Source organism: Phoca vitulina, unplaced genomic scaffold (assembly GCF_004348235.1).
Source record: "Phoca vitulina isolate PV1807 unplaced genomic scaffold, GSC_HSeal_1.0 scaffold20, whole genome shotgun sequence".
Lineage (NCBI taxonomy): Eukaryota > Metazoa > Chordata > Mammalia > Carnivora > Phocidae > Phoca > Phoca vitulina.
In genome coordinates this window covers 33,057,355-33,081,750 of record NW_022589723.1, presented here as the reverse complement: position 1 = coordinate 33,081,750, position 24,396 = coordinate 33,057,355, and the positions used below count along the sequence as shown (strand labels likewise).

General features: G+C 40.8%; 2 protein-coding genes and 1 pseudogene across 4 annotated transcripts in view; all 3 read right to left on the bottom strand.

Moving 5' to 3' along the window:
- The window catches only part of MAP2K5 (mitogen-activated protein kinase kinase 5), a 246,870-nt gene extending 241,597 nt beyond the window's left edge, over nt 1-5,273 (bottom strand). The window contains exons 1-2 of one of the 2 annotated variants that reach the window (XM_032417743.1): nt 4,915-5,273; nt 3,796-3,979 (exon numbers count right to left, since the gene is read on the bottom strand). In XM_032417743.1, the coding sequence (XP_032273634.1) occupies nt 3,796-3,979; nt 4,915-5,081 (351 nt within the window). In that variant the 5' untranslated portion in view covers nt 5,082-5,273. Of the gene's footprint in view, nt 1-3,795; nt 3,980-4,802; nt 4,845-4,914 lie in introns of those variants that run through there. The other variant, XM_032417744.1, reaches the window with a different exon arrangement.
- Nucleotides 5,246-7,609, bottom strand: LOC116640548 (annotated as a pseudogene).
- An 11,237-nt stretch (nt 7,610-18,846) lies between these two features.
- CUNH15orf61 (chromosome unknown C15orf61 homolog) lies at nt 18,847-24,061 on the bottom strand. Of its 2 annotated transcripts, none has more exons than XM_032417746.1 (3): nt 23,670-24,061; nt 18,984-19,113; nt 18,847-18,879 (listed from the first exon to the last, which is right to left on the bottom strand). In XM_032417746.1, the coding sequence occupies exons 1-2, from the start codon at nt 24,013-24,015 to the stop codon at nt 18,986-18,988; spliced, it is 474 nt and encodes a 157-aa protein (XP_032273637.1). In that variant the 5' UTR covers nt 24,016-24,061; the 3' UTR covers nt 18,847-18,879; nt 18,984-18,985. The 2 variants fall into 2 exon arrangements, with proteins under 2 accessions (XP_032273637.1, XP_032273638.1); XM_032417747.1 differs by having other exon boundaries at nt 18,862-18,897.
- Nucleotides 24,062-24,396: the final 335 nt, after the last annotated feature.

Below are 24,396 nucleotides of genomic sequence, written 5' to 3'. Positions count from 1 at the left end.
GTGATCATTTCTTGATCCTTTTCTTCTCTGTGCTTTTAATAAATCCATCAACTATATGATGGGCCAAAAGTATAACTAAGCATCTACAACAGGCCAGGAGCATAAAGATCACAAAGCGGTAGGCTATAGAAGAATAAGATTTAGAAAGATGCTAGTCTGGTCAGAGATAAAGACAAACCTAAAAGAGTAACAAAATAGAGCACTTATAGTATGATAAGAGCAAACAAAAGACATAAATAGCAAATAGGTATTTGCTAACTCAGGAGGCAGGAAAAAATCAAAGACTCAGTTTAGACAAAAATTTCACACACGAGAGGAAATCTGAGCTGGGACTTGGGAGACAGGATTGAAATAGCAAGAAGAATAAGAGGAACATTCTCTCCTCCCACTGAGTAGTTGAGATTTCCTGCACAATCTTCCCAAAACTGGGGGCCATATCTACAAGGAACAGAACACAGAACAGAAAGCTGAAAAACAGATCACCAAATGTCTCTGCCCTTGGAGACCAGCCAGTCTCTAATTATTCAGATGCAGGACAAAGACCCAGAGAGGCCGAGTGACTTCTCAAGGGTCTCCCAGCCATTTGATGGAGCTGTGACAAGAGCCCTCAACTGCAACCCCACATCCAAAACGTGCTCAGGTACAGGTGACTCAGTGACCACAGACTGCTTCTGGCTTCTGTTTCTGGTGTGGCCCAAAATGAGCTGTGTGGCTTTAGCATTTTCCCCCTCTGGGGTTCATGCTCCCTCATTTGAAAACTGGGGTGAAGTTGTATTAGATGAAGGGGATGCTTCCAGATTTCATTGGGCTTTAAATTTTAAGGCTCTAAGCCAAAGATGCTGATGTATCTGTGGTTTTTGCCAATTTCTTGATGAAAAGATGAGGTGACCCTAGAGAAGAGATCACAGGTGTCCACCAGGATCTGGGCGTGCAGTTCATAGAGCCTGCTATTAGGAGCATAAGAGATAGCACAGCACCCATTGCTAAGAGACCTTCATCAGGCCTTCCTGCAAAGCATGCTCCACCTGGGCTTACCTGTGCACGTGCACGTGAGAAGACACATGGCACTCTGAGCTCTAGATGGTGGGACCATTTGTGCAAAGTTTGCTTTAAGGCCAGTCAGCCTGGAGCCAAGGAACCATTGAGAGATGCTTGAGAAGCAGAAGACCCAGGCCCTGTCCCTTACGTTATAACAACAATACTTATAAAGCACTTACTACATTCCAGATTGTTCTAAGTGCTTTATGTATATCAACTCTAGTAGTCCTCATACTCTATCAGGTGGGCACTATTTTTATCTCCAACTCTCCATTTTTTTTTTTTTTTTTTTTATAGATGAAGAACTGAGACACAGAAGACACTTGCCCAAAGTGAGTCTGGTAAGGCTTGCAATTTAAACCCAGGGAGTCTGGCCCAGAGTTTGTGTTTTTAAACATCGCACCATTCTATTTTTTTTTTTAAAAGAGTTTATTTATTTATTTGAGAGAGAGACAGCGAGAGAGGGAACACAAGCAGGGGGAGGGGAGAGGGAAAAGCAGGCTCCCCACTGAGCAGGGAGCCTGATGTGGGGCTCGATCCCAGGACCCTGGGATCATGACCTGAGCCGAAGGCAGACGCTTAACGACTGAGCCACCCAGGTGCCCCTGCACCATTCTATTTTAAATAATACCTTCTGTTATTTCAAATGAGCAAAGTGAAAGAAAGCTCACATCTTTCTCATCACAGGCATGATCCCACTTAATCTTTGCAAGTCTTGAAAACAGGTATAGTCCCTATTTTACAAGTAAGGAAACTAAGGCTAAAAGAGGCAGAGTGACTTGCCTAGTTAGTGGGACTGCTTGCAATTAAACCCATGTTTCTAGATTCAAAACCCAGGAGCCTGGTCCACAAAACCATAATTGCATGCATCTTCTTTGAAGCTCCCTTTGAAATATTTGAACAAATATTTCGGGGGGCACCTGGGTGGCTCAGTTGTTAGGCTTCTGCCTTCGGCTCGGGTCATGGTCCCAGGGTCCTGGGATCGAGCCCCACATCGGGCTCTATGCTTGGCGGGGAGGCCTGCTTCTCCCTCTCCCACTCCCCCTGATTCTGTTCCCTCTCTTGTTGTGTCTCTCTCTGTCAAATAAATAAATAAAATCTTAAAAAAAAAAAAAAATTTCAGGATGCTATGGAGCTCCAGAGACAGAGGGGAGACAGAAAAGTCCATCTCCTCCAGAAGTTTACCATTTCAGTGGAAGAGATAGACAAAACTGTGACAAAACCTGTGACCTTTGCTGGAGCAAAGCTGTGGGAACACAGAGGATGGGCACATAACCAAGATTAAGGTAGAGGAAAAGTGAAGCTGGGCTCTGAACGGCAGGTAGGAGTTGGCCAGCTGAAGAAAGGGGCTGAGTGGAGACAGCCTGGAAGAACTCAAGGTTAGTTCTATGTACCTGGAGCACATGATGCTCCCAGGGGTGTGGTGAGAGATGGAGCTGGTGCCAGGTAGGCACAAGCCAATCCACGTGGGCCTAGAGGACCGTGCTAAAAAGTTTGGGCCTTGTCATGAGGGAAGAAATCTGTATGTATGTGAGTGTGTGAACTCAAAGGGAAGGGCAACATCTGGTGTACAAGATTGGAAGCTGCTGGCTCACTCCAGCTTCGGGACTCCTGGCCCAGACACCTGAAAATCTGTTATGTTCTGCGTGGTCAGTAAAATCTAGAATTCAAAATGTAGGTACAGGAATCAAATTTTGATTGAGTCACCTACGACTACCAAAAAAAAATCACATCAGAGATCTCCCTCCTCCCAAGAACCTCTGCTCCACCCCATCTTATCTTGCAGGTAAGATACACCATAGATTTGGTACCTGCAACATGCTTCTGGGTATGTCAGTTCTGCTTTTCATACCTCAATCATTCAATATATAAAATGGGCACAATGCACTCTGGCTATCTCAAATGTGTGCTAAAAGATGAGAAGTGGCAGCGCAGCATGTGGGAAAAAATTACTAAGTAAGGAAATCTGAGTTCTGGTACTGACTCTCCCACTCAGGAGCAACACAGTTCTGGAAAAGCCATTCAGCCTCACTGCTCCTCAGTAACTATCTCAAAAAAGGTAAGAGGTCTCAACAGGCCACCGCCAAGATTACACTCTGCTCTCACATCCCATGACTTTATTTGAAATATGTTCCGAGTATCCTGAGAGTAATGACACAGCATTGATTCCAAGATGTACCCTTTCCCTCAACGCTAGCATCTCTGAAATTGGGCTACTTTTGTATAATGTGCAGCAGGTCACAGTTAAACGGGCAGTATTTTTTCTGAGTGGTACATAAAATAGTATCTTAAAAAAATGACACCTTAGGTTTGCTGAAACATGGCAAATTCAAGCTGTCTAGTTTCCCTTTCTCCAGGAGTCAAGAAGTTCAGGGAACTCGGTAGAAAGGCATGGCTGGAATCTAGCCAGGGACATTCTGAGAAACACTTGGGGAAAAAACTTCTAGACTCAGCTTTTTGCATCCAGTTGGTTGCTTCTGTGTGTACGTCCCAGTCCAGGCTGTGAGCTCCTTGAGGGCAGGGGTTCAATCTGATTCATCTCTATTTCCCCAAGGCCCTGCACAATTGCCAGATTTCAGTACATGCAATTAATCAATGCCGTCGTTGAAGCAATAAAACTGCCCTCACAGGAGGCCAGCAATGGCCACCGCCACTAGCTCGGGCCACCAGGCTCAGATTCAGTGGATAAGGTGCTGACTACCCCACAAATCCCTGCGCCCTCCTCAGTGGGATTTGAAGACTGAGATTACCACTCACCAGCACATCCCTGAAGAGTAACTGCGGCCCGGAGTGCACTGTCCAGTCCACCGCGCCACTATTTGGAATCTTGATACGAATCACCAGCACCTGGTTCTCCATGGCATGGAAGGGGCCAAGGGCCAGCCACAGCATTACACGTTCCAGGGACTCACATCCTGGGGTAGGAAGTACCCACTGGATCCTGGTTAAGCGAGGGCTCCAAGAGGTGACAAGGGGACCGAGGGGAGGAGGACGGGGCGGGGGGCAGTAAGGAGAGGAGCAGTGGTCTGGAAGGCGCCCGCAGGCACCGAGCCAGACCCAGGCTGTATGGGGTCGGAGCTGCCTCCCTGTGAGCGTGGACGGAGCAGGAGGAAGGGGCCGGTAGGAACTAGCGGAGGTCAGAAGGTTCTGGAGTTGGAAAACTGGGCGAAACGGGATCGTGAAGCTCTCTGCCGTCTGTGTGGGTGTGAGGAGACGACCCCGTTTTAGGGAGGCAGAGCGGCAGGTGTCCACTCCTCCTTAGTGGAGAGTGGAGGGTCCCCGACTGGACGGGACTCAGTCGGGAGCTGTTTGGAAGGAGCCCCGGGGCCCCCAGACCACGCGAAAGCTGAGGAGGGCCGTCCGCGGGAGGGTCGGGGAGCGAGTCCTGTTCCCCACCCCGACTGAGAGGGCGCGGCGCGCACGGGCTCAACCCCGGCCGCCCCAGGCCGAACGTTCCGGCTGCGGCGGCGGCGGCGGCAGCGGCGGCGGCAGGAGGAGGAGGAAGGCGCGGCGAGGGCACTGTTACTCCGGAACCAAAACGCACGGCACCGGAACCCCGGGAGCCGGCGAGAGGGACCCGCCTCCCGCGGCGCCATGTTGGAAGAGGGCAGCTCCCGGCCAGCCCCGCCCCCGCGGCCAGGCGGGCGGGACCCGGGGAGTGCGCGCAAAGTGCGGGAACCGGCATGAAGGCCGGCGGGGCTTGCCTAGTCGGGAGACCTCCGTCGCCCTGTGGCCGCCCGCGGCGACCGAGTGACGGTCCTTACCTTTCCCGACCCTCGTTAAAGGCGGCCAGGTGAAACCATCTAACAAACGAAGGACGAAACTGAACTGGGACTGGGTCCGCCAAAAGCCAATTGACGACACAAAATTGCGTACCGTTTGCGGCAGCCCCAGAAAGAAGTGCAGCTCTCCTTTATCCCTACTTTGTCAAGCCGTCTACCTTGACGGGGTTTGTGCATCAAATCAGCAAGAGCAAGGCAAGAACTCAAAAAGTGCTTGTCTTTTTCTCTTCCTTCTTCCACGCCACGCATGCGGAAGGTCATCGTCTTCCTCTCGTATTAGCCACGAGTGTATGAATTCTTTTTGTTTTACCCCACGATTGCCCTGAAATAGTAAACATCTCGTTGTTCAAAAGCAACAGTTAAGAAAATCAGGGAAGAGTTCAACTGCCAGGGGACAGCTGCAGTAGTGGCATCATGTTCTATTATTAAATCGTTGCAGAAAATATCCGGTCTCGTCCATAAATTTTCAACTAGATAGCAATGTTTACGCAATCAGTGATATCTCAGGCAGTAGCAATAACCCTGGGTTGTTTTTAAATGCCTTGTTAACCTCATTTTAAAGTGCATAATTGTGTTGATCTATGGTGCCTAGATAAAAGTTTGTTTACAAATTGCAACGTGTAGGTTGGTCCATAATCTGCTAATAAAGGGGCACATGTCGCTTTACTTTTGGGTGCTGAATTTTGTATAAATTTCGTGGGAGAGGAGTGGCAGTTTCCCCCTAACACTCAGTTTATTCACGCGAGAGAAAAAATAATTTAAATGTTGATTAGTTTCAGTATAATACCAAAAAATTTTGTGCTTAGTTTTCTCTGCCTGAATTTCTTTTAAATTTAATTTGAAAGTCCGTGTAGGAGATAAATTATCTCTTTTTAGTTACTGTAGATTAATAGCTTAGGTAGAAATTCATTTAATCAGATGCTCCAGATATTCTGAAATTGCCCTTTTCCACCTGCACCTCAGTCCCGGGAAAAGTAAACAGTGTGCCCAAGGTCCCCATGTACGTTTCATTGAAAGTTCATTTCCCATTATTTGAGAAAATAGACCATAAAACTAGAAATTTTCTATGAACCTATCATTTGTTAAACAGCTTTTTAATTCATAGTGCTATGGGGAAAACCAACTCAATTTGTACTTTCAATTTTTCCGGATAGGTATGTACCCAGAAGTGGAATTGCTGGATCATATAGTAATTCTATTTTTAATATTTTGAGGAACCACCATGCTGTTTTCCACAATGACTGCACCATTTTGCATTCCCACCAGCAATGCACGAGGGTTCCAATTTCTCCACACCTTCACCAACACTTGCTATCTTCTGTATTTTTTATATTAGCCATCCTATTGGATGTTAGGTGGTATCTCACTGTGGTTTCAATGTGCATTTCCCTAGTGATTGGTGATGTTGAGCATCTTCTCATATGCCTGTTGGCCATTTATATATCTTCTTTGGGGAACTGTCTATTTAATTCCTTTGCCCATTTTTTAAAAAAGATTTATTTATTTGTTTGAGAGAGAGAGAGAGATCATGAGCAGGAGGGGCAGAGAGAGAGGGAGAGAGAATCTCAAGCAGAGTCCATGCTGAGTGCTGAGTGCAGAACCCAACACAGGGCTCTGTCTCACAGTGCTGAGATCATGACCCCAGCCAAAACCAAGAGTTGGACATTTAACTGACTACACCACTTAGGCTCCCCCCTTTGCCCAGTTTTAAAGCAGGTTATTTATGTTGTTGTAAAGTGATATTTTTTTAATGAGGAAAATCCATTTTGCTATTGTAAATCACAGAGGTTTTCTTTCATCTCTTTTTACCTTGCTCTCAATCTTGAGTTCTTAACCCAGAATCTGACTCCTTCCTACCACTTCACAGCTGCTACCCCAGTTCAAACTACCCTTGCTGTTTTCTCCTAATCTTCTGTTTCCACCTTTGCTACTACTCTATCCTCAACCCAGTTGCCAAGGTTAGATCAAGTCACTCCTTTGGTTAAGATTCTCCAGATGGCTTCCTAACTTGTGCAGGGTAAACAATGAAGTCCTTTCCTTGACCTATAAAACTCTGCACATTCTGCTCCTGATACTTTCTGGACCCTCAAACCTCATCTCCTACTACTCTCCCTCATTCATACCAGCTTCCTTCTCACTGTTCCTTGAACACATCAGGCATTCCACCTCAGGGCCTTTGCATTTGCCATTCCCCCTGCCTGGATTGCTCTTAGCCCTGGTATCCAGATGGCTCACTGCCTCGCATTCTGCAGGTCTTTTGCTGTTGTTGTTGTTATTATTTTATTACTCAAAAACGGCTTCTTTTTTCTTTTTTCTTTTTTTTTTTTTTAGCTTTCTGACTCTGTGCTTGTGCTTTCAACACTTCCACAACGATTTGCTGCTCCTTGATAAGGAAAGCATGCTTGATCCTGTCTCGAACACACTTAGCATACATGGAACCACCATAGGCCCTGCTGACGTGTTTTTCTGTTTTAGACAACCTCATAAGGACTTTAGGTCTCACTGCACGAACTCCTTGAAGTCAGCCTGGGCATAGGCTACATGGAGATTTTGGTGCTTTCCCAACCTTGTTGGTATAAAAGTAAACAATTCTATTATCAGGGGTTCTGGACAGTCTAGTTTTGTTAGAAGCTGTATTGTAGGACAGCCTGCGATGGTATGTCAAATGCTGGACCATTCCGAACGCCCATGGATGCCCTCCCCAGAAGAGTACATTCTGTAGGTCTCGACTTAAACGTCACCTTCTAGCTGCAGCCTTCCTTTAGCACACACTATGGAAATTACAAACCAGTCCCAAACCCACTCCACCCATAGATACAAGCTCTTTTATTTTTCTCCTAGCATTTATCACTATCTAACATATCAGGGGTTTCACTCATTTGTTTGTCTCTCCACTAAACTCTAAGGTAATGAGGGAGGGGAATTGTGTGTGTCTTTATTTGCTGCCATATCCCTAGCACCTAAAATAGTACCTGGCACACAGCGGGCACTTTAATAATATCTGTTGAGTGAATGAATGGATTTTGAAGGCAAGGTGGATTGAGTAATAGGAATGCAACTGCCATGTACATTTCTTGCCTATCTTAAGCCTCACTTGCTCCTTTGCTTTGCTACCACCACCATCAAGAATAACAACCATTATGGACTCCCAGTGAACTACAAATTTTATAGCAAATATCGATTCCCTCCTGTGCTCGAGAATTCCACTTATCTCCTTCAGGGCCTACTGGGGGCCCTTATATATAACACTCAAATAGTTGCTGATTAATTTTGATTTAAAAGAATATGACGTGGGGCGCCTAGGTGGCTCAGTCGGTTAAGCGTCCCACTCCTGATTTCAGCTCAGATCATGATCTCAGGGTCATGAGATCAAGCCCCATGTTGGGCTCTGCTCTGGGGGTGGAGTCTGCTTAAGATTCTCTCTCTCTCTCTCTCTCTCTCCCCCTCTGCCCCTCCCCCCTCACATGTGTACACACACACACACTCTCTCTCTCTCTCTCTAAAAAAATAAATAAATAAAATAAATAAAAGAATATGATTAGAACAGAGGATGAAAACTCTTAACTTCCCAGTGGAGAAACCTAGCAGACACCATCTTAAACAAGTGATCAAGGTTAACTTCCCCAGTAATAGGTCATGTTGGTATCATGTGCTCTCTAATATGAGGCAGTAAGAGGGGCAGTTGACCTCTGTGGTCTTCTCCCCAAAACTCATAGCCCCGATCTAATCATGAGAAAAACATCAGACAAACCCAAATTGAGGGACATTCTACAAGGTACCTGACAAGTACTCCTTAAAACTGTCAAGGTTGGGGCACCTGGGTGGCTCAGTTGGTGGGGTGTCTGCCTTTGGCTCAGGTCATGATCCCGGAGTCCCAGGATTGAGCTCCATGTCAGGCTCCCTGCTCAGCAGGGAGTCTGCTTCTCCCTGTGACTCTCCCCCCTCTCATGCGCTCTCTCTCTCTCTCACTTTCTCTCTCTCTCAAATAAATAAATAAAATCTTAAAAAAAAACCCTGTCAAGGTCATAAAACACAAAAAACAAAGAAACTGTCACAGACCTGAGAAGACTAAGAAGACATGATGACCGAATACATTGTGAGACCCTCAGTGGAATCTTGGAACAGGAAAAGAACAATAATGAAAAACTGGTGAAGTCCGCAGTTCAGTTAGTAATAATGCACCAATGTTGACTTCTTTGACTTCTTAGTTTTGACAACTAAGCTATGTAAGGGGCTAACATTAGGGAAATCTGGGTGAGGATATATAGGAACTCTGTAATACCTTTGCAATTTTTCTGTAAATCTAAAATTATTTCATGGGCACCTGGGTGGCTCAGTCAGTTAAGCATCTGCCTTTGGCTTAGGTCTTGATCTCAGGGTCTTGGGATGGAGTCCTGCATCAGATTCCCTGCGCAGCGGGGAGTCTACTTCTCCCTCTCCCTCTGCTCCTCCCCCAGCTTATGCTCTCTCTCTCTCTCACTCAAATAAATAAATAAAAAGTCTTTTAAAAAATAATAAAATTATTTCAAAAAATTTTTTTTACAGTAAGCTGTGTTTCTACACACCAGCAATAATGTATTGGAAATTTCAATTGTAAAAAGATATAATCGTACAATTTATAATAGCAATAACAACTGAACAATAAACATTTTCTTCATGTTGCCTAATATCCTTTAGTTTTTAAAAAAGAAGAATATGAAGAAGCATGAACAAAAATGAGCACAGATAAACCCCTGAACATCCATTATGTGACAAAATTGTCCTATGCATTGTAGGTTCAGACGATGGACTCTGTAGACAGACTGCAGGGGTTGGACTAACACTCACCATGTGTGACCTTGGGTAAGACTTCTTGGTTTCCACAACTAAAACATAGGCATCAAAACAGTGCCTAACTCACTGGGTTGTTAAGAGAGGATTAAGTGAGTTAATGTGTATGGAGTGCATAGTCTAGGACCTGGCACAAATAAATGCTATGTAAGTGTTCGATAAACTCCTTATTGTATACATGAAGACAGTTAAGATTTAGAAAGTTCTAATTTTTCTCTGTCATTTAACTGGTAATGGTATGACAAGAACTTAAACCATATATTTTATCTTCAGAACAATGTTCTCTGTATTACACACAGTAGAACAGCAATAAACACCAAACTAAATAGCATGATTGGGAATCAGAGATAGGCATGCAAGAATGAAGTACAATTTCAGAATTAAAGGAAACTTACAAAATCACCAATCCAGTTCTCAGTCTAATTCAAGAATTCTCTCCATGTCTACCTAAGGAATTGTCACACAGCCTCTCTGAACATATCCAACAGCAGGACTCACTGCCTCAAGAGGTAGCCCATTTCATGTTTGGCCAAGTCAATTGAAATGTTCTTGTCTCCCAGTTACCAACATATTGTTTATAGTTCTATTTAAAATGAGTAGTACTTTCTGTTTAATGTTTCACTTCATTTACTTCTGCATATCATTTCATTTGACTTTAAAATGAGAAGACAGACAGCACCTTTTGAAATGCCTCAAAAGGATATTACAACAGGATTCAAGTCTTTGGTTTTTCAGAATACATAGAACAGTGTACATTAATTCATTACATGTGAAGTATTTCAAAACTTGTTGCTGTTCTTGCAAATAATTCATATTATCTCCAGGTACGTATCCTTTTCTTGAAGCTCTTAAAGATGAAGACAAGTTTTATTTTTAATTTTGAATATCACGCATTCATTCCACACAAAGTCTTCATTATATGATAAATGTTGTGAACACAAAATTAGTAAGATGTAGTTCTCATCCAGTTATGTACAGAAGCTGTTTTTTTTCCCCCCCAGTATGGCTTGAACGGACCCTGTACATAGATTCAGAACTGCTAGATTTTGTTGACAAGTAAAATTACTAAAATTTGCCTTCAACGTGGTCAATGCAAAAGTATTTGGAGGATGAATGAATGACTATTGATTTTTAAATGTAATCTAAAATTAGGTGACACTATTTAGATTTATATTCCAACTTTAAAATTCTTGGTTCCTTCATTTATAAATCTGGAGAACTGAAAGCATAAGAAACTATAATTTTGGCTTCATCTCACAGAAAGGGCCTTAATATCATGCGTAAAGAAAGGTTATGAGATAATCTCCTATCTTCATGGACTTTCATTCACTTCTTAAATCTTTTTTTTTTTTTCTTTAAGATTTTATTTATTTATTTAACAGAGAGATAGAGCCAGAGAGCACAAGTGGAGAGAATGGCAGAGGGAGAGGGAGAAGCAGGCTCCCCACTTGAGCAGGGAGCCCGATGCGGGGCTCGATCCCAGGACCCCGGGACCATGACCCGAGCCGAAGGCAGACGCTCAACCATCTGAGCCACCCAGGCGCCCCTAATTCACTTCTTAAACGTATTCATTTTTTGAAATAGAAATATCCATTTTTATTAAGTGGAGTTAAAATTTAAAAAATTTTTAATCTATTTACTGGAGTATTGATTTTCATTTGTATTTTTTTTATTCCTCCTTTAGGGTAGACAACTTTTTTAGGTCTGATTTTAAATTATGCACTTATATGAAAATAGAGCAAAATGAATCACTTTGTGGTTAATAAATTCAATGTTCTCTTTACAGACAGATTGTTATAAAATTACTGATATATTCTAGCAGAAACAGTAAAGGTTATGTCAAGTAACTACTAAAAAAATCATACTACGTAGTGTTAATGATGTTACCTTAACATACCAGCTTCAGGGGCTGCATAATTGTTTCTGCCAACCCATAAATTTTTGAGTAACAACAAAATTATTGTGATTTTTCTTACTAAATAATTCATACATTACAAAGCATGTATGTAACAAGGTCCATGAATCACTAAAGCATATAATGATCATATATCTAATGACATATCTCTTTTCATAAGATGAATTCAAATAGATTTATGTATTTAGGTTAACTAAAAAATACTGAGTTTATAAGGTTCATAATTCTATCATCAACAACAATACGAAAACTTCAAATCTCTAAGAAGTACAGCTCCCATGATTTGCTTTTAAAAACTGGAAGCTTTTGTTTATCAAAATCCTTGTGTTTAAGCTACTTTTCATGAAGTTTTACTGCTTTTAAATTGATACTATAAATATCACTGAAGATAAATTAATAATATAATGGAGTAGTACAACGTTCATAAACTGTATTTAAAATGATATAAGTGCAACTAAAATAGCTATCAGCAATACTGTATAACACCTCATACTAGTAGTAGCTAATATTCTTTACCCAGCAACTAGGATCTAAAAGAGGATATTTTCATTTACTAACATTTTACATGCTTTTCTTTGGTCTTATCTTAAATAATCTCAAACCAAGTACATCTTTTTAAAACAACACATCTCTTGGGGTGCCTGGGTGGCTCAGTCCTTAAGCGTCTGCCTTCAGCTCAGATCATGGTCCCAGGGTCCTGGGATCGAGCCCCACATCGGGCTCCCTGCTCGGCGGAGGGCCTGCTTCTCCCTCTCCCACTCCCCCTGCTTGTGTTCCCTCTCTCTCTGTGTCTCTCTCTGTCAAATAAATAAAATCTTTAAAAAAAAAATCTCTTTGTGCATGTGTGTATGTATTTTTATATTGAAGAATAATTGACCTACAACATTGTATTAGTTTCGGGATACAAGTATATAATGAAGATATAAAAGTATATCCTTAATGCTACTAAAAATGATCCCAAATGAGATTTCATCTACTTAATTAAAACTAGGTTTCACAATTAAAATTTTTTAAATTCTAAGACTGCAATGTCTAAAATGATATTAACATGTTTTACCTCTTATAATCTCTAACATTTTTCTAAACTCAGTTATTTTCTATAGAAATCATGTAATCAGTTGTATTTCATTGCAGTAATATTAAATCCTTTACTAAATTTTAAAAATTATTTTTATTTGCAGTAAAATACATATAAAACAAAATTTACCATGTTAATAATTTTTTAAAAAATGATTTTATTTATTTATTTATTTATTTATTTGAGAGAGAGAGAGAGAGAGAGAGTGCATACTTGGGGAGGAGCTGGAGTAGGGGGGAGAATCTCAGGCAGACCCGGTGCTGAACAGAGCCGGCTGTGGGGCTGGATCCCACCACCAGAGATCATGACCTGAGCCTAAACCAAGTCTGAATGAACCACCCAGGCACTGCACCATGTTAACCATTTTTAAGTGTACAGTTCAGTGGTATCAAGTACAGTCACATTATCATTCACGTTATTATACAACCATTGGTACCATCTGTCTGAGATCTTTTTTCATCTTGCAAAATTGAAACCATATCGCATTAAATACTAATGGCCCATTTCCCCTCTCCCCATTACTAATTTTTTAACAGTTTCATTGAGAGATAATTCACATGCCACACAGTCGTCCACTTAGAATGTACCATTCAATGGTTTGAGTATAGTCGCAGTGTTGTGAACCACCACCACAATTTTAGAACAGTTTCATCACCCAAAAAAGAAAATCCATACCCATGACATGTCACTGCCCATTTCCTCCCAACCTCCCCAACCCTAGACAATCACTAATTCACTTTGGCTCTGTAGATTTGCCTGTTCTGGACATTTCGTATAAATGAAATCATGTAATATGTGGTCTTTTATGACTGGCTTCTTTTCACTTAGCATGATGTGTTCTAGCTTTATCAATCCTATCATGTGTATGGGTCCATCATTCCTTTTTTTGACTGAATAATATTTCATTGTGTGAACATGCCACATTTTATTTATTCATTCATCAACTGGTAGCTATTTGGGTTGTTTCCATTTTGGGGCTAAAATGAACAATGCTGCTATGAACATTTTCGTACAAGTTTTTGTGTGAACATATGTTTTCAGTTCTCTACAGTATATACCTAGGAATAGAATTGCTGGGTCATATGTTAAGTTCATGCTTAATATTTTGAGGAACTGCCGAACTTTCCCAAAGTTGTTACATCATTTTACACTCCCACTGATAATGCATGAGGGTTCCAATTTCTCCACATCCTTGGCAATACTTGGTATCATCTGCCTTTGTGATTATAGCCATCGTAGGAGGTATGAAGTGGTATCTCATTGTGGTTTTGATTTGAGTTTCCCAGCAGTTAATGTTGAACATCTTTTCATGTGCTTAGTAGCAAAAATTTGTATAACTTATTTGGAGAAATATCTGTTCAAATCTATTTTTCAATTGGGTTTTTGAGTTATAAGAGTTCTTTATATATTCTAGCTACAAGTCCCCTATCAGATACATGATTTGCAAATATTTTCTCCCATACCATCAGTTGGTTTTTCATTTTCTTGATAGTATCCTTTGAAGCATGAAAGTTCTTAATTTTGTTGAAGTCCTACTTATTTTCAGTTTTCATTTCCCTTTACTAACTTATCCTTTCCCCAATTAGGAGAATTTTATAGCAGGCTGTACACAAAATTAATTTCTTTACTAGAAAACTAACTGAAACTTTGGAAACACACTAAAAACAGTCTGGATTTATTTTATCCCAGTTGTATTAAAGGTATTCTGAATTAGCAGAATAGAATTCCTAGAAGTAGCTGGATGGCCAAACTTATGTCAGTGGAAACTATTTTAGCCACGTTTTCGTTTAAAGAAGAAATTTTTTCTCAACATCTCTTCTCTAATTTATATTACAAAAATACTCTGTGGACCACGGTCACTATTAATAACACTTCTTACTGTTGGGAAAGCTCTTGTGAAACATTTGTCAAGCATATAAAATAGTATAAAAGTGAAATATAGTAATTAAGATTTGTGTTCTATCGATTGTGTAGCTAAAGTAATTTTTCATTACTAACATAAGATTTAATAAGTATAAGTAGTTAAAGATTCTGACTTGGCACTAGTCATTAGCATGTGATTGAACTAGTAAAAAAATCAGTTAAAGCTGTGTTGATTACCACCTTATCTTTGAAAGGCAATTAAAGACCTCAATCATTGCAACAAGATTTGATTGTGCAGCCTTTATTGGACATTGATCTTTCAGCAAAGTGCAGTTACATTTTCCATTAATTTACAGTAACACAGTTTAACTTTGATACCCTAGACTGTTGACCCAGGTGAGATGTAATGCTAAATACTTGTTTAGGTTAAGATGCCCTCAAACATCATTACTGTCTGAATGGTAAGTGCTGAAAAAAAGATACCCGATCTAACAGCTTTAGGATAAGGTTTCTGTTATCTGCATTAACTTTTAAATGAAATGAAACCAAGATCCTGTCTTGATGTCACCCCACCCATTTAAACATCATTCATTCTTCAATAGAATTAAGAGATACTTCATGAAGCATTATAGATGTTCTTGCTTAGAGTTTTGAGTGAATATAAATATAAATGACAAGAAATAAAATGTACATTGTAAAAGAAATATGTATGGCTTTTAATAATTAAAAATGTTTCATTTTTTTACTGAAGTCAACAATTAGCAAAATCTTAGTGACCAAATATGTGTGATAAAAGAAATAGCTCTTTGTCATTTTGGTATGATAAGACATTAGCACTGAGAAACTAGGGATTTTTATATTAGCCACCTCATCCATGCCAATTCTTACTGTATCTTTATGGTGGTTCACAGTTCACATAGGAACTAAAAATTTTGACCAGAAATTTCTTCCAATACTTGATAACTGATTTGCGTAGAAGTAACAATAGAAGATTTCTAAAATTTTATACTAACACTCATCTTCATTAAAAAATAGTTTTGCCTGGATTTTTTTTAAAGACAAAATCCCATCAAAGAAGTATTGGCAGAAAAGCTGTGTTTGGTTGTTTCATCAACTAAGAATATTCCTAATATCCAGAATGGCAGGGTCAACTTGGAACCCTGCTTGCCATCTCAGGCATTATCAGCTCTCAAGCAGGCAACCATACAATGCCTCAATTTGTCTCCTTTCTTTCTCTCCCTTATTTTTAAAATCCTTCCGTTAATGAAGTTCTTTACATATAAATACATATGGAATAGGGGGCGCCTGGGTGGCTCAGTTGGTTAAGCGACTGCCTTCGGCTCAGGTCATGATCCTGGAGTCCCTGGATCGAGTCCCGCATCGGGCTCCCTGCTCGGCAGGGAGTCTGCTTCGTCCTCTGACCCTATCCCCTCTCATGTGTTCTCTCTCTCTCATTCTCTCTCTCTCAAATAAATAAATAAAATCTTTAAAAAAAAAAAAATACATATGGAATAGAAGAATGAGGACTACAAAACCAGCTTTTACTGAAATAAAACTGACATTTGCTTACAAGCATATTTATCATACATTTTAAAGTAGAAAGGTTCCGTGTTTTGTTCTTCTCAGTTTACAGGTGGAAAAAACTAAGACACAAACGAGTAGAGTTATTAGCTTGAGGTCAAAAAGTAATACAGGACTGACACTAAAATAGAATCAGTCTCCTGACTTCTAGCATTTATACTTTATCCCTTTTAGACCACAATGCTTCCATGTCATATTCAACTTTAAAGGAAAAACTTAAACCATTACTGTTCAATGGGGAGCATTTTTAGACTAAAAGGTTCACTGTTAAGACTTAATAAATCCAATGAATGGTATTTTAATATTTGAACTATGCCCTTAGCCATCGTTGAGTTCATCCTTCACCATGATCAACTCCATGAGAGCAAGAGGTCTATTGATTTTCATGTAATACAAGAAAATATTACATTTGCTTAATTGTTACACAGCGAGCGCATGAGACAAGAAATCAAGGCTCTATTTAATGCTGCAAGCAGCAGAGAATCACAGAGATCAATAGGGTAGTTTGTCAAAGATCTTCTCCAAGGAGACTTACCTATCACCATATGGACAAGAAGTCACACTGACTGTAGCTATTGAAAAACAGGTAAGCAGAGTCAGCAGTACAAATTATCAGAAATCAAACAGGCCAGTGTGAAAAGAAGTGCAACTCTACTGAAAAGCTGTATTTATAGTCTGGTAATTAAAAACCATTTTATCGGCCTTGTGCTGGGACCAAACCTTTACAGCAAGTATTGACAAGACCAGCAGCAGTGAATGAGCAGTATTTGACTTAAAACTTATGAGCTATAGTTATTTAACTTTGCCCATTACAGGGGAAATCAGTTCTAGCCTTCCTTGCAAAATGCTAATAGTCAGTTTTATTATTAATGAAGCTTAATGTAACACTATCTCCTTCGTGTAAGCCATTCATTTAACTAGTGTCAAGTATATTCTTCTGGACTAAATATAATGGCATAAGTACTTCTTTGATTAAAGTGTTATTTAGAATTGCATTTAGACAAGTGAACACTACATATATTTGAAGAACAGCTCACTTTCTGCAGCTCATTTAAAACAACTACCTTTAAAGAAGTCAGTTTGTATTACTTTATTCTGGTATTTTCACCTCAGTCACTGCCACTCACTTTCTCTACGGATTTGCCAGAAGCAAGCACCCAAATGCTGTATTTTATAAAATATTTTGCTACAATAATGTGTGAATGTTGCAGAGTATCAGCAACACATTAACATAAAATGATATATAATGTATGTTTGTAATTATGGGAGAGATCATAAATCTTAAACACCCATTGGTTTAGAAATTAAATAGTTCTACTTAGTTCTCCCTAAATTACTCCAAATTTCTGAAATTTACCATTCATCTGGGTATTTTGTAACTACCCCCAAGGATAAATTTTTTTTAATGACTTTGCTTTCAAAAATGCAATTAACTTAATAAAATCTTTTTTTTTTTTTTTTTTTTTTTTTTTTTTTTTTTAAAGATTTTATTTATTTATTTGAGAGAGAGAGAATGAGAGAGAACACATGAGAGGGGGAGGGTCAGAGGGAGAAGCAGACTCCCTGCCGAGCAGGGAGCCCGATGTGGGACTCGATCCAGGGACTCCAGGATCATGACCTGAGCTGAAGGCAGTCGCTTAACCAACTGAGCCACCCAGGCGCCCCTAACTTAATAAAATCTTAACACAAAACTGCTATCAGGTCTTTAAAATTTCAGCCCATTTCCCATCACCAAGAAGTGTATGGATATGTACCATTTCAGCTAATTGCTTTTATTTTATTTTTTTTTTTTTTTAAGATTTTATTTATTTGCGAGATAGACAATGAGAGACAGAGAGCATGAGAGGGAGGAGGGTCAGAGGGAGAAGCAGACTCCCCGCTGAGCAGGGAGCCCGATGTGGGACTCGATCCCGGGACTCCAGGATCATGACCTGAGCCGAAGGCAGTCGCTTAACCAACTGAGCCACCCAGGCGCCCTCAGCTAATTGCTTTTATAAACAGTCACCAAGTTTATTCTTCTGGGTCTTTCTAGATCTTAATTGTTCTTACAGCTTTATCAGCATGCTATTTTAACTTTTAGTAAGTCTTAATTTCATTTGTCTTGCTACATTTACATTAACCAGAGTCATTATTTTTTAGAAAGTAGTATGGTATTGGATGTTTAGGCAGTAAGAAGTTTCAACATTATATCTAGACCTCTCATCTAGGTAAATGGCACAAGGGCTTTAAGACATTCCCATTGAAAATCCTGGCAGCTGAATAGTTTAGATTTCAGATTACAATTAGAATCCAACTGGAATTGCCAATGGTATTATCTCCACATATATCCTAAAATCCTCTACTTCTTTTTCCAGTGTCCTATAAAAGATCCATTTTCTCCTCCAAGAATCGACTTGAATTGTTAATAGCTAACTATAGAATATATGTATGTTATAATCATTTTTTATCTGTAATTTAACCCAATTCTAGGAAAAAAAATTGGTATATGCTTCATGCATCTGTAGTTCCCATTGGCTAAACGGAGCACGCAATATATAACAATGTATGAAAAGCTTTGCCTCTTGAGGGCAATGATTCATCTTAAAGAACCCGACACCGTAGAAAGAAAAAGGTGTTTACAAAAGTTTTATTTTAAAGGGTCAAAAATAGGGGCGCCTGGGTGGCTCAGTCATTGAGCTTCTGCCTTCGGTTCGGGTCATGGTCCCGGAGTCCTGGGATCGAGCCCCACATCGGGCTCCCTGCTCTGCGGGAAGCCTGCTCCCCCTGCTTGTGTTCCCTCTCTCGCTGTGTCTCTGTCAAATAAATAAAATCTTTAAAAAAAAAAAAGGGTCAAAAATAAACATTGCATATACACACAAGAGAAAATCCACTGATATTTATGTTCTCCGATGCACACCTTCAATACCTGGCACCTTCATCTTCTTTATTTAGAAAATAAATTGTTATTGGTCCATAACTGGTATGTACAGTCTCTGTGACTCTAGCAAATAACCAGGAGCCAAGTCCATATAATAAGGTTGGAATACCTAGAAAACAAATGAATATGTTATTAATGAACATCAATGCTTATTAATTAATCATGCATCCATGTATTTGTCATGGTACAAATCACAGAGCACTCTTCTGCAATGTCAACAAATTGTAAAGTTATGAAAATATAAAGATATGAGTACAGACTGATTCTAATTATCCAAGAGCTCAATTTCATCAGTTTGTGGAATATGGAAACAACTGTGTGAGCCTAGAGATTTTTAAAACTATAGATAAGGCTGGTTTAAGTTTTAATTCAAAGCACTTTAGGCACTAATTCGTCACTTCCAAGTAATTATGAAGTAATTCTTTTTTTGAAAGATTTTATTTATTAATTTGACAGAGAGAGGCACAGAGAGAGAGGGAACACAAGCAGGGGGACTGGGAGTGGGAGAAGCAGGCTTCCTGCTGAGCAGGGAGCCCGATGTGGGGCTCGATCCCAGGACCCTGGGATCATGACCTGAGCCGAAGGCAGACGCTTAATGACTGAGCCACCCAGACGCCCCAATTATGAAGTAATTCTATATACTTTTCACAAATAAGCAAATAGAATATTCATTAATTTAGTTGTAGATGCTCCGGATTGGTGGCCTTAAGCTCAAATTACTAGGTCAACTTTACTGTGCTTTACATCAAACAGTAACACTGATGACTAAAGTAATTTTCTGTACAACTTAAAAGAAACTCGGTCAAACAGTTGTCTTCGAAACCTAAGGAAAACCCTAATTCTAAGGAAGATTTTAGTATAACAGGTATGAGAAATATTCCCATGAGTATTTTTACAACTGATTTGAAAACAATCTTGTTTCAACCTATTTGAAATAGGTATACAGTAGGCTCCAACAACATGTTTCTTCTTTGGAATATTTCCATTTGATAAGATTTTGCTGTTACAGTTGATACTAGTTGCCATTTGCGATACAGGAAACTAAACATATACTAACCAGAGATAATGGATTAAGCACTGAGGCATATGACACTATATTGGACACAAAATAAACTTTCACAGCTCCTATCTTTTTTAAGGCAACTATTTAAAATCAGTGACTATTAACATACTAAAAACATGTATAAAACCACAGGCATATGAATCAATAATAAATATTGTATGCTCTACACAAGTATTAATTTTATTGTTCTTGTGTAGGAGTTGGACAGAAAAATGACAATTTAAAAGAACGGCTGTACATTTGGGAAATCCCTCTTTCTAGTTAATAGGGAAATCACATGCTCAGGACTGATCCTATTGCTAGATTTTTTTATTTTTCTGCAAGAATATATTTGCTGTATTATGCTTGTTTTGAGTGTGTAAGTGCATTGGACTACTTTGTGCTTTTTCCCTGAAGCTGCATTCCAACCACTGTGATGCCAGAGATTAATCAGGAGAAGCGTCACTAGCTGGCAATGAGAACAGGCAAAAATGCCCATTCAGGCTGGCACCCCTCTATTTTTAGGAATATACTGGGTCACAGTTTGTCACCATCACAGGGTTCCCTGGAACTCTCACGAAATCTTTGACAGTATATTTGCCTTCTTTGCCTTGGTAATACCCAAAAGAATCTCTAAATGCTTCAAGGGAATGTCACAAAAAAGCCACAAAAACTAGCATCATAAAGCTACTTATCAAAAAGAAAAAAAAAAGAAAAGGGAGTATGGGTAGGGAAGTAGACAAGAAAACAGGCAGGAGTGAAGAGTAGAGGGAGAAGTTGAAATAAAAAATAAATTTAAAATACAGTATCACAACTTGAAAGCTGAATCAATGGAGGAAGAACAAAATAGGTTCTAGAAACAATTATTAATTTTCTAAATATACTGACAGTAAAATATATAAAATATGCCTTTTTAAAAAATAAAATATGCCTTTTAAACCAATGCTAAGGATACAAATTTAAGGAATGGCTGGTGAAACTGAAATCTTGTTTTACAGTACTTACCAGTTTTCAGTTAAAATATTGACACGTTTTAAAAACCACACAAATCAATGGTCAATATTTTTTCAGCTAAAATGGGAGAACTGACCAAAGATTACTAGCTTATAATAACTACATTATCTCTTTTAAGAAACAGCTAGGAACCACTATCAGGGATGCTGTTTGATAGGGGATTGTGCTGTAATGCAGGAGTCAGAAATTCTCTATTTCTTTTTTCCTGCAGTCTACTTAATGTAGTCAGGCTAAAATGAGATTTGCTACTTAAACAATTTAAACATAAAAAAATAATTTTCTTTATCTATAGCACATAAGCTATAAAGTCTATAAAATTCCATGAGAAATTATTTTTTTCCCAGACTGAAACATAACATCAAAATGAACACGAATGTCAGTTCTTTGCATAATAATTCATTTTGAGTCAGCTGAACAGTAGGTAAACCACTGTCAAATTAAGCACTTAAAAAAAATTAGAACTTCTTAGCAAGTCTCCAATTACCCATTCATTCCAATGGTAAGTTGCTTTTCTTAAATCTCAATCTACTTCCCAGCAGGATACCCAGACTGATAAACCATCAGTAAAATGTCAGCTTCCATTGAAGGGAGGGCAGAGGAGAAAGGGAACAAATGGTACAAGAGAAATCTTTATTATTTACAAAATGGAAAAATGAATTACTCTGATAATTACTAATTTAGAAGGGAATAAGAGGAATAAGATCCTAAGTACTTTTATTAATAGAATAGGTATTTGATGATCCAGAGGGGGCATCACAGAACCGGAAAGAATCTATTATCTAATGCCCTACCTTAAGACAAAAATACAAAATAAACATTACCAAATTGGTGAATACACTCCTCTTTAAAAAGTCCAGAAAAAAATTCCCTTTACCAGTAAAAGCCAATTCGTATTAAAGCATGCATGAGCAGAAACTTTTCCCTTTTGTTTAACTTAAAACTCTTATTCCCGTTTGGGCAGGATTTTTAGAATTTCCAAAGACCATTAAATCACTCTTCAGCCTTCTCTTCCTCATAAAAAAACTACAACTGTTGTTTCTTTCCTCAAAATGTGTCACTTCTTTGTGTGAGAATGTTCTGGGTATGCTACTTTTCTTTGGATTTCTTTGCATGTATATTTAAAAGAGAAGCCCCTAGTCATTAAGGTGTTCTTAAAGTATTAAGTTTCAAATGAAAACTTTCTTTAAAAGGCATTTGGCTCATGGTTTACCTATTATCCTCCAATTATACTTTTCCTAACCTGTTACTCTTTACATTTGGGGATGAATGACTGATTCTGAAAATGCTAAAATAAACTTCTTCCTGAACCTATTCATCATTCTAGTCTTTGGAATCGAATCTTCTAAGTGAGCTTACCCTTCAACTTCAACCTCAAAATTAGAGGGTATGCTCTATGTAGTCCATCAGCCAAATGGACAAATTTTTAAAGAATTACACATTGCTTAATTATCTTCTCCTTGGGTGGACTGAACCCAGGACAGTCCCAGTAGACCAATGGTTCAAAAATCCCATGACTGACGTGAGTTACTATAAGCAAAAATACATAAATACCATATTTAAATTAATAAGCCATCAGATTATATAATACCAGTGCAGGTGCACAGGGGTTTAGCTTTAACTCTGGTTTAAAAAAACTGGTTGGGTAACATGGTTCAGCTCCCACGTCTAGATTTTGAATTACTAAAATCTGGATCAATGTGATATTACCTATTAATAGGTTCAAAACATCTTGAGGCCTCTCGATAAAGATACAAACGATATACTTATGTCAACGTTCATGCCTCTTCCCTCATTAGCCAAAAGAATATAAGCATCCAGCAAGAGTAAATGCTCTCCGAATTAGAATATTCCCATGAAAACACAGAAATATTAAAGAGGCAGAATATTTTGGTACCTTTTAGGCCTAGCACCTTAGGAAGCTGATATGACCGGTGAAAACCTTTAGTGCTTTTAGTAAAACGCACTCGTTGGGATTTCATATAAAGAAAACAATGAAACTCAGAAAGTAGTTCCAGTTTTTATAATACTGAACGCACCCAAGAAAATGATGGTCATGGGAACGAACGCTGCCATGCAGTAAGACATTTCTTAACTTCAGAGCCACTTTGCAGTGGGGTCGTTTCCTTACACCCTCATTCTTACTGCCCACTCTAGGGGTCCTCCCAGTCAAGAGCTGCAGCAGGTGAGGATGGAATGCATGTCTCCTCCCCAGGGGTGACGCAGTGTGGTCCCTGGATATAGGTCTGGGATAAAGCCCGACTTTTCTGGGAATGACTCAGTGGCAACCACTCAGCCCCGACAAGCATGTACGGGGAGGGATTGGGGTGGGTGGGGGGAATCCAAAATACTAGGGCCAAGGCCAGTCCTAGAACGCCGCAGAGTGGGTGAGACGCGGAGGCAGGGTCTGGGAAACCCAACAGCGCGGGCCGAAGCGTGGCGAGCGCGTGCGCCCGGGCGAGCCTGCGCGGGGCCGAGGCGGGGCTCCCCGGCGCTGTCGCGGCCTGACCTTGGGGCCGGGGTCTCGGCGTCTGAGCGACGTTTGTCAGCGTGCTTTGCAAACAGTGATCCCATTGTCAGCGGGACGTGCTTCACCGGCCCGGGCCACTCACCCAGGTTGACGACCTTGAGCGCCGTGAAGAACCGATCCTGCCCGGCCAGGTCCTGCCAGGGGGCCTTGGAGCAGTGGTACTTGATGTAGGGGAAGCAGCCGGTACGCAGGACGTGGTAGTTGGCGTCCTGCACGGGCCAGTTGAAGTGCGAGAGGCCGAACTGGTCGTTGCGGACGGCGCTGTAGGGCACGCAGAAGGAGGTCCAGTGCGGCAGGCGCCGCTGCAGCAGGTGCCGCGTCAGCACCTCCGAGGCGCGGGGCTTCGGGCGGGAGGCGGCGCCCGAGGCCCAAGGCCGACACAGCAGCAGCCGGAGCGCGGCCTCGTGGGCCCTCCGCAGGGGCTCCATGGCCTGCCTCGCTCGCGTCCCCGCCCCTCGGCGGCCGTGGGGCGCGCGCCGCTGGGGGCGGGGCCGCCGGAGCGGGCGCGCGCCCGCGCCCCGGGGCGAGCAGCGGGGACGCCCAGTGGGCGCCGCGCCAGTGCGCGAGAGCGCCCCGGGGCGCAGCGGCGCGTGCGCACGAAGGTCTCGCGGTCTCCCGCGGAATACGCGGAGGGGGCCGAGGGGCGGGCGGAGGGACCGGCCGGGTTAGTGAGGGTCAGCCGCGCAGAGGAGGTAATTAAATCGTCACGTGCCCTCATGTAGGCGTTAACAACCCTGGGGCGCCGGGGGCTGGGAGCCGGGGTGGGGATTCGGGGGGTTTATCAGTAGGGGTGTGAGGAAAATTAAGGC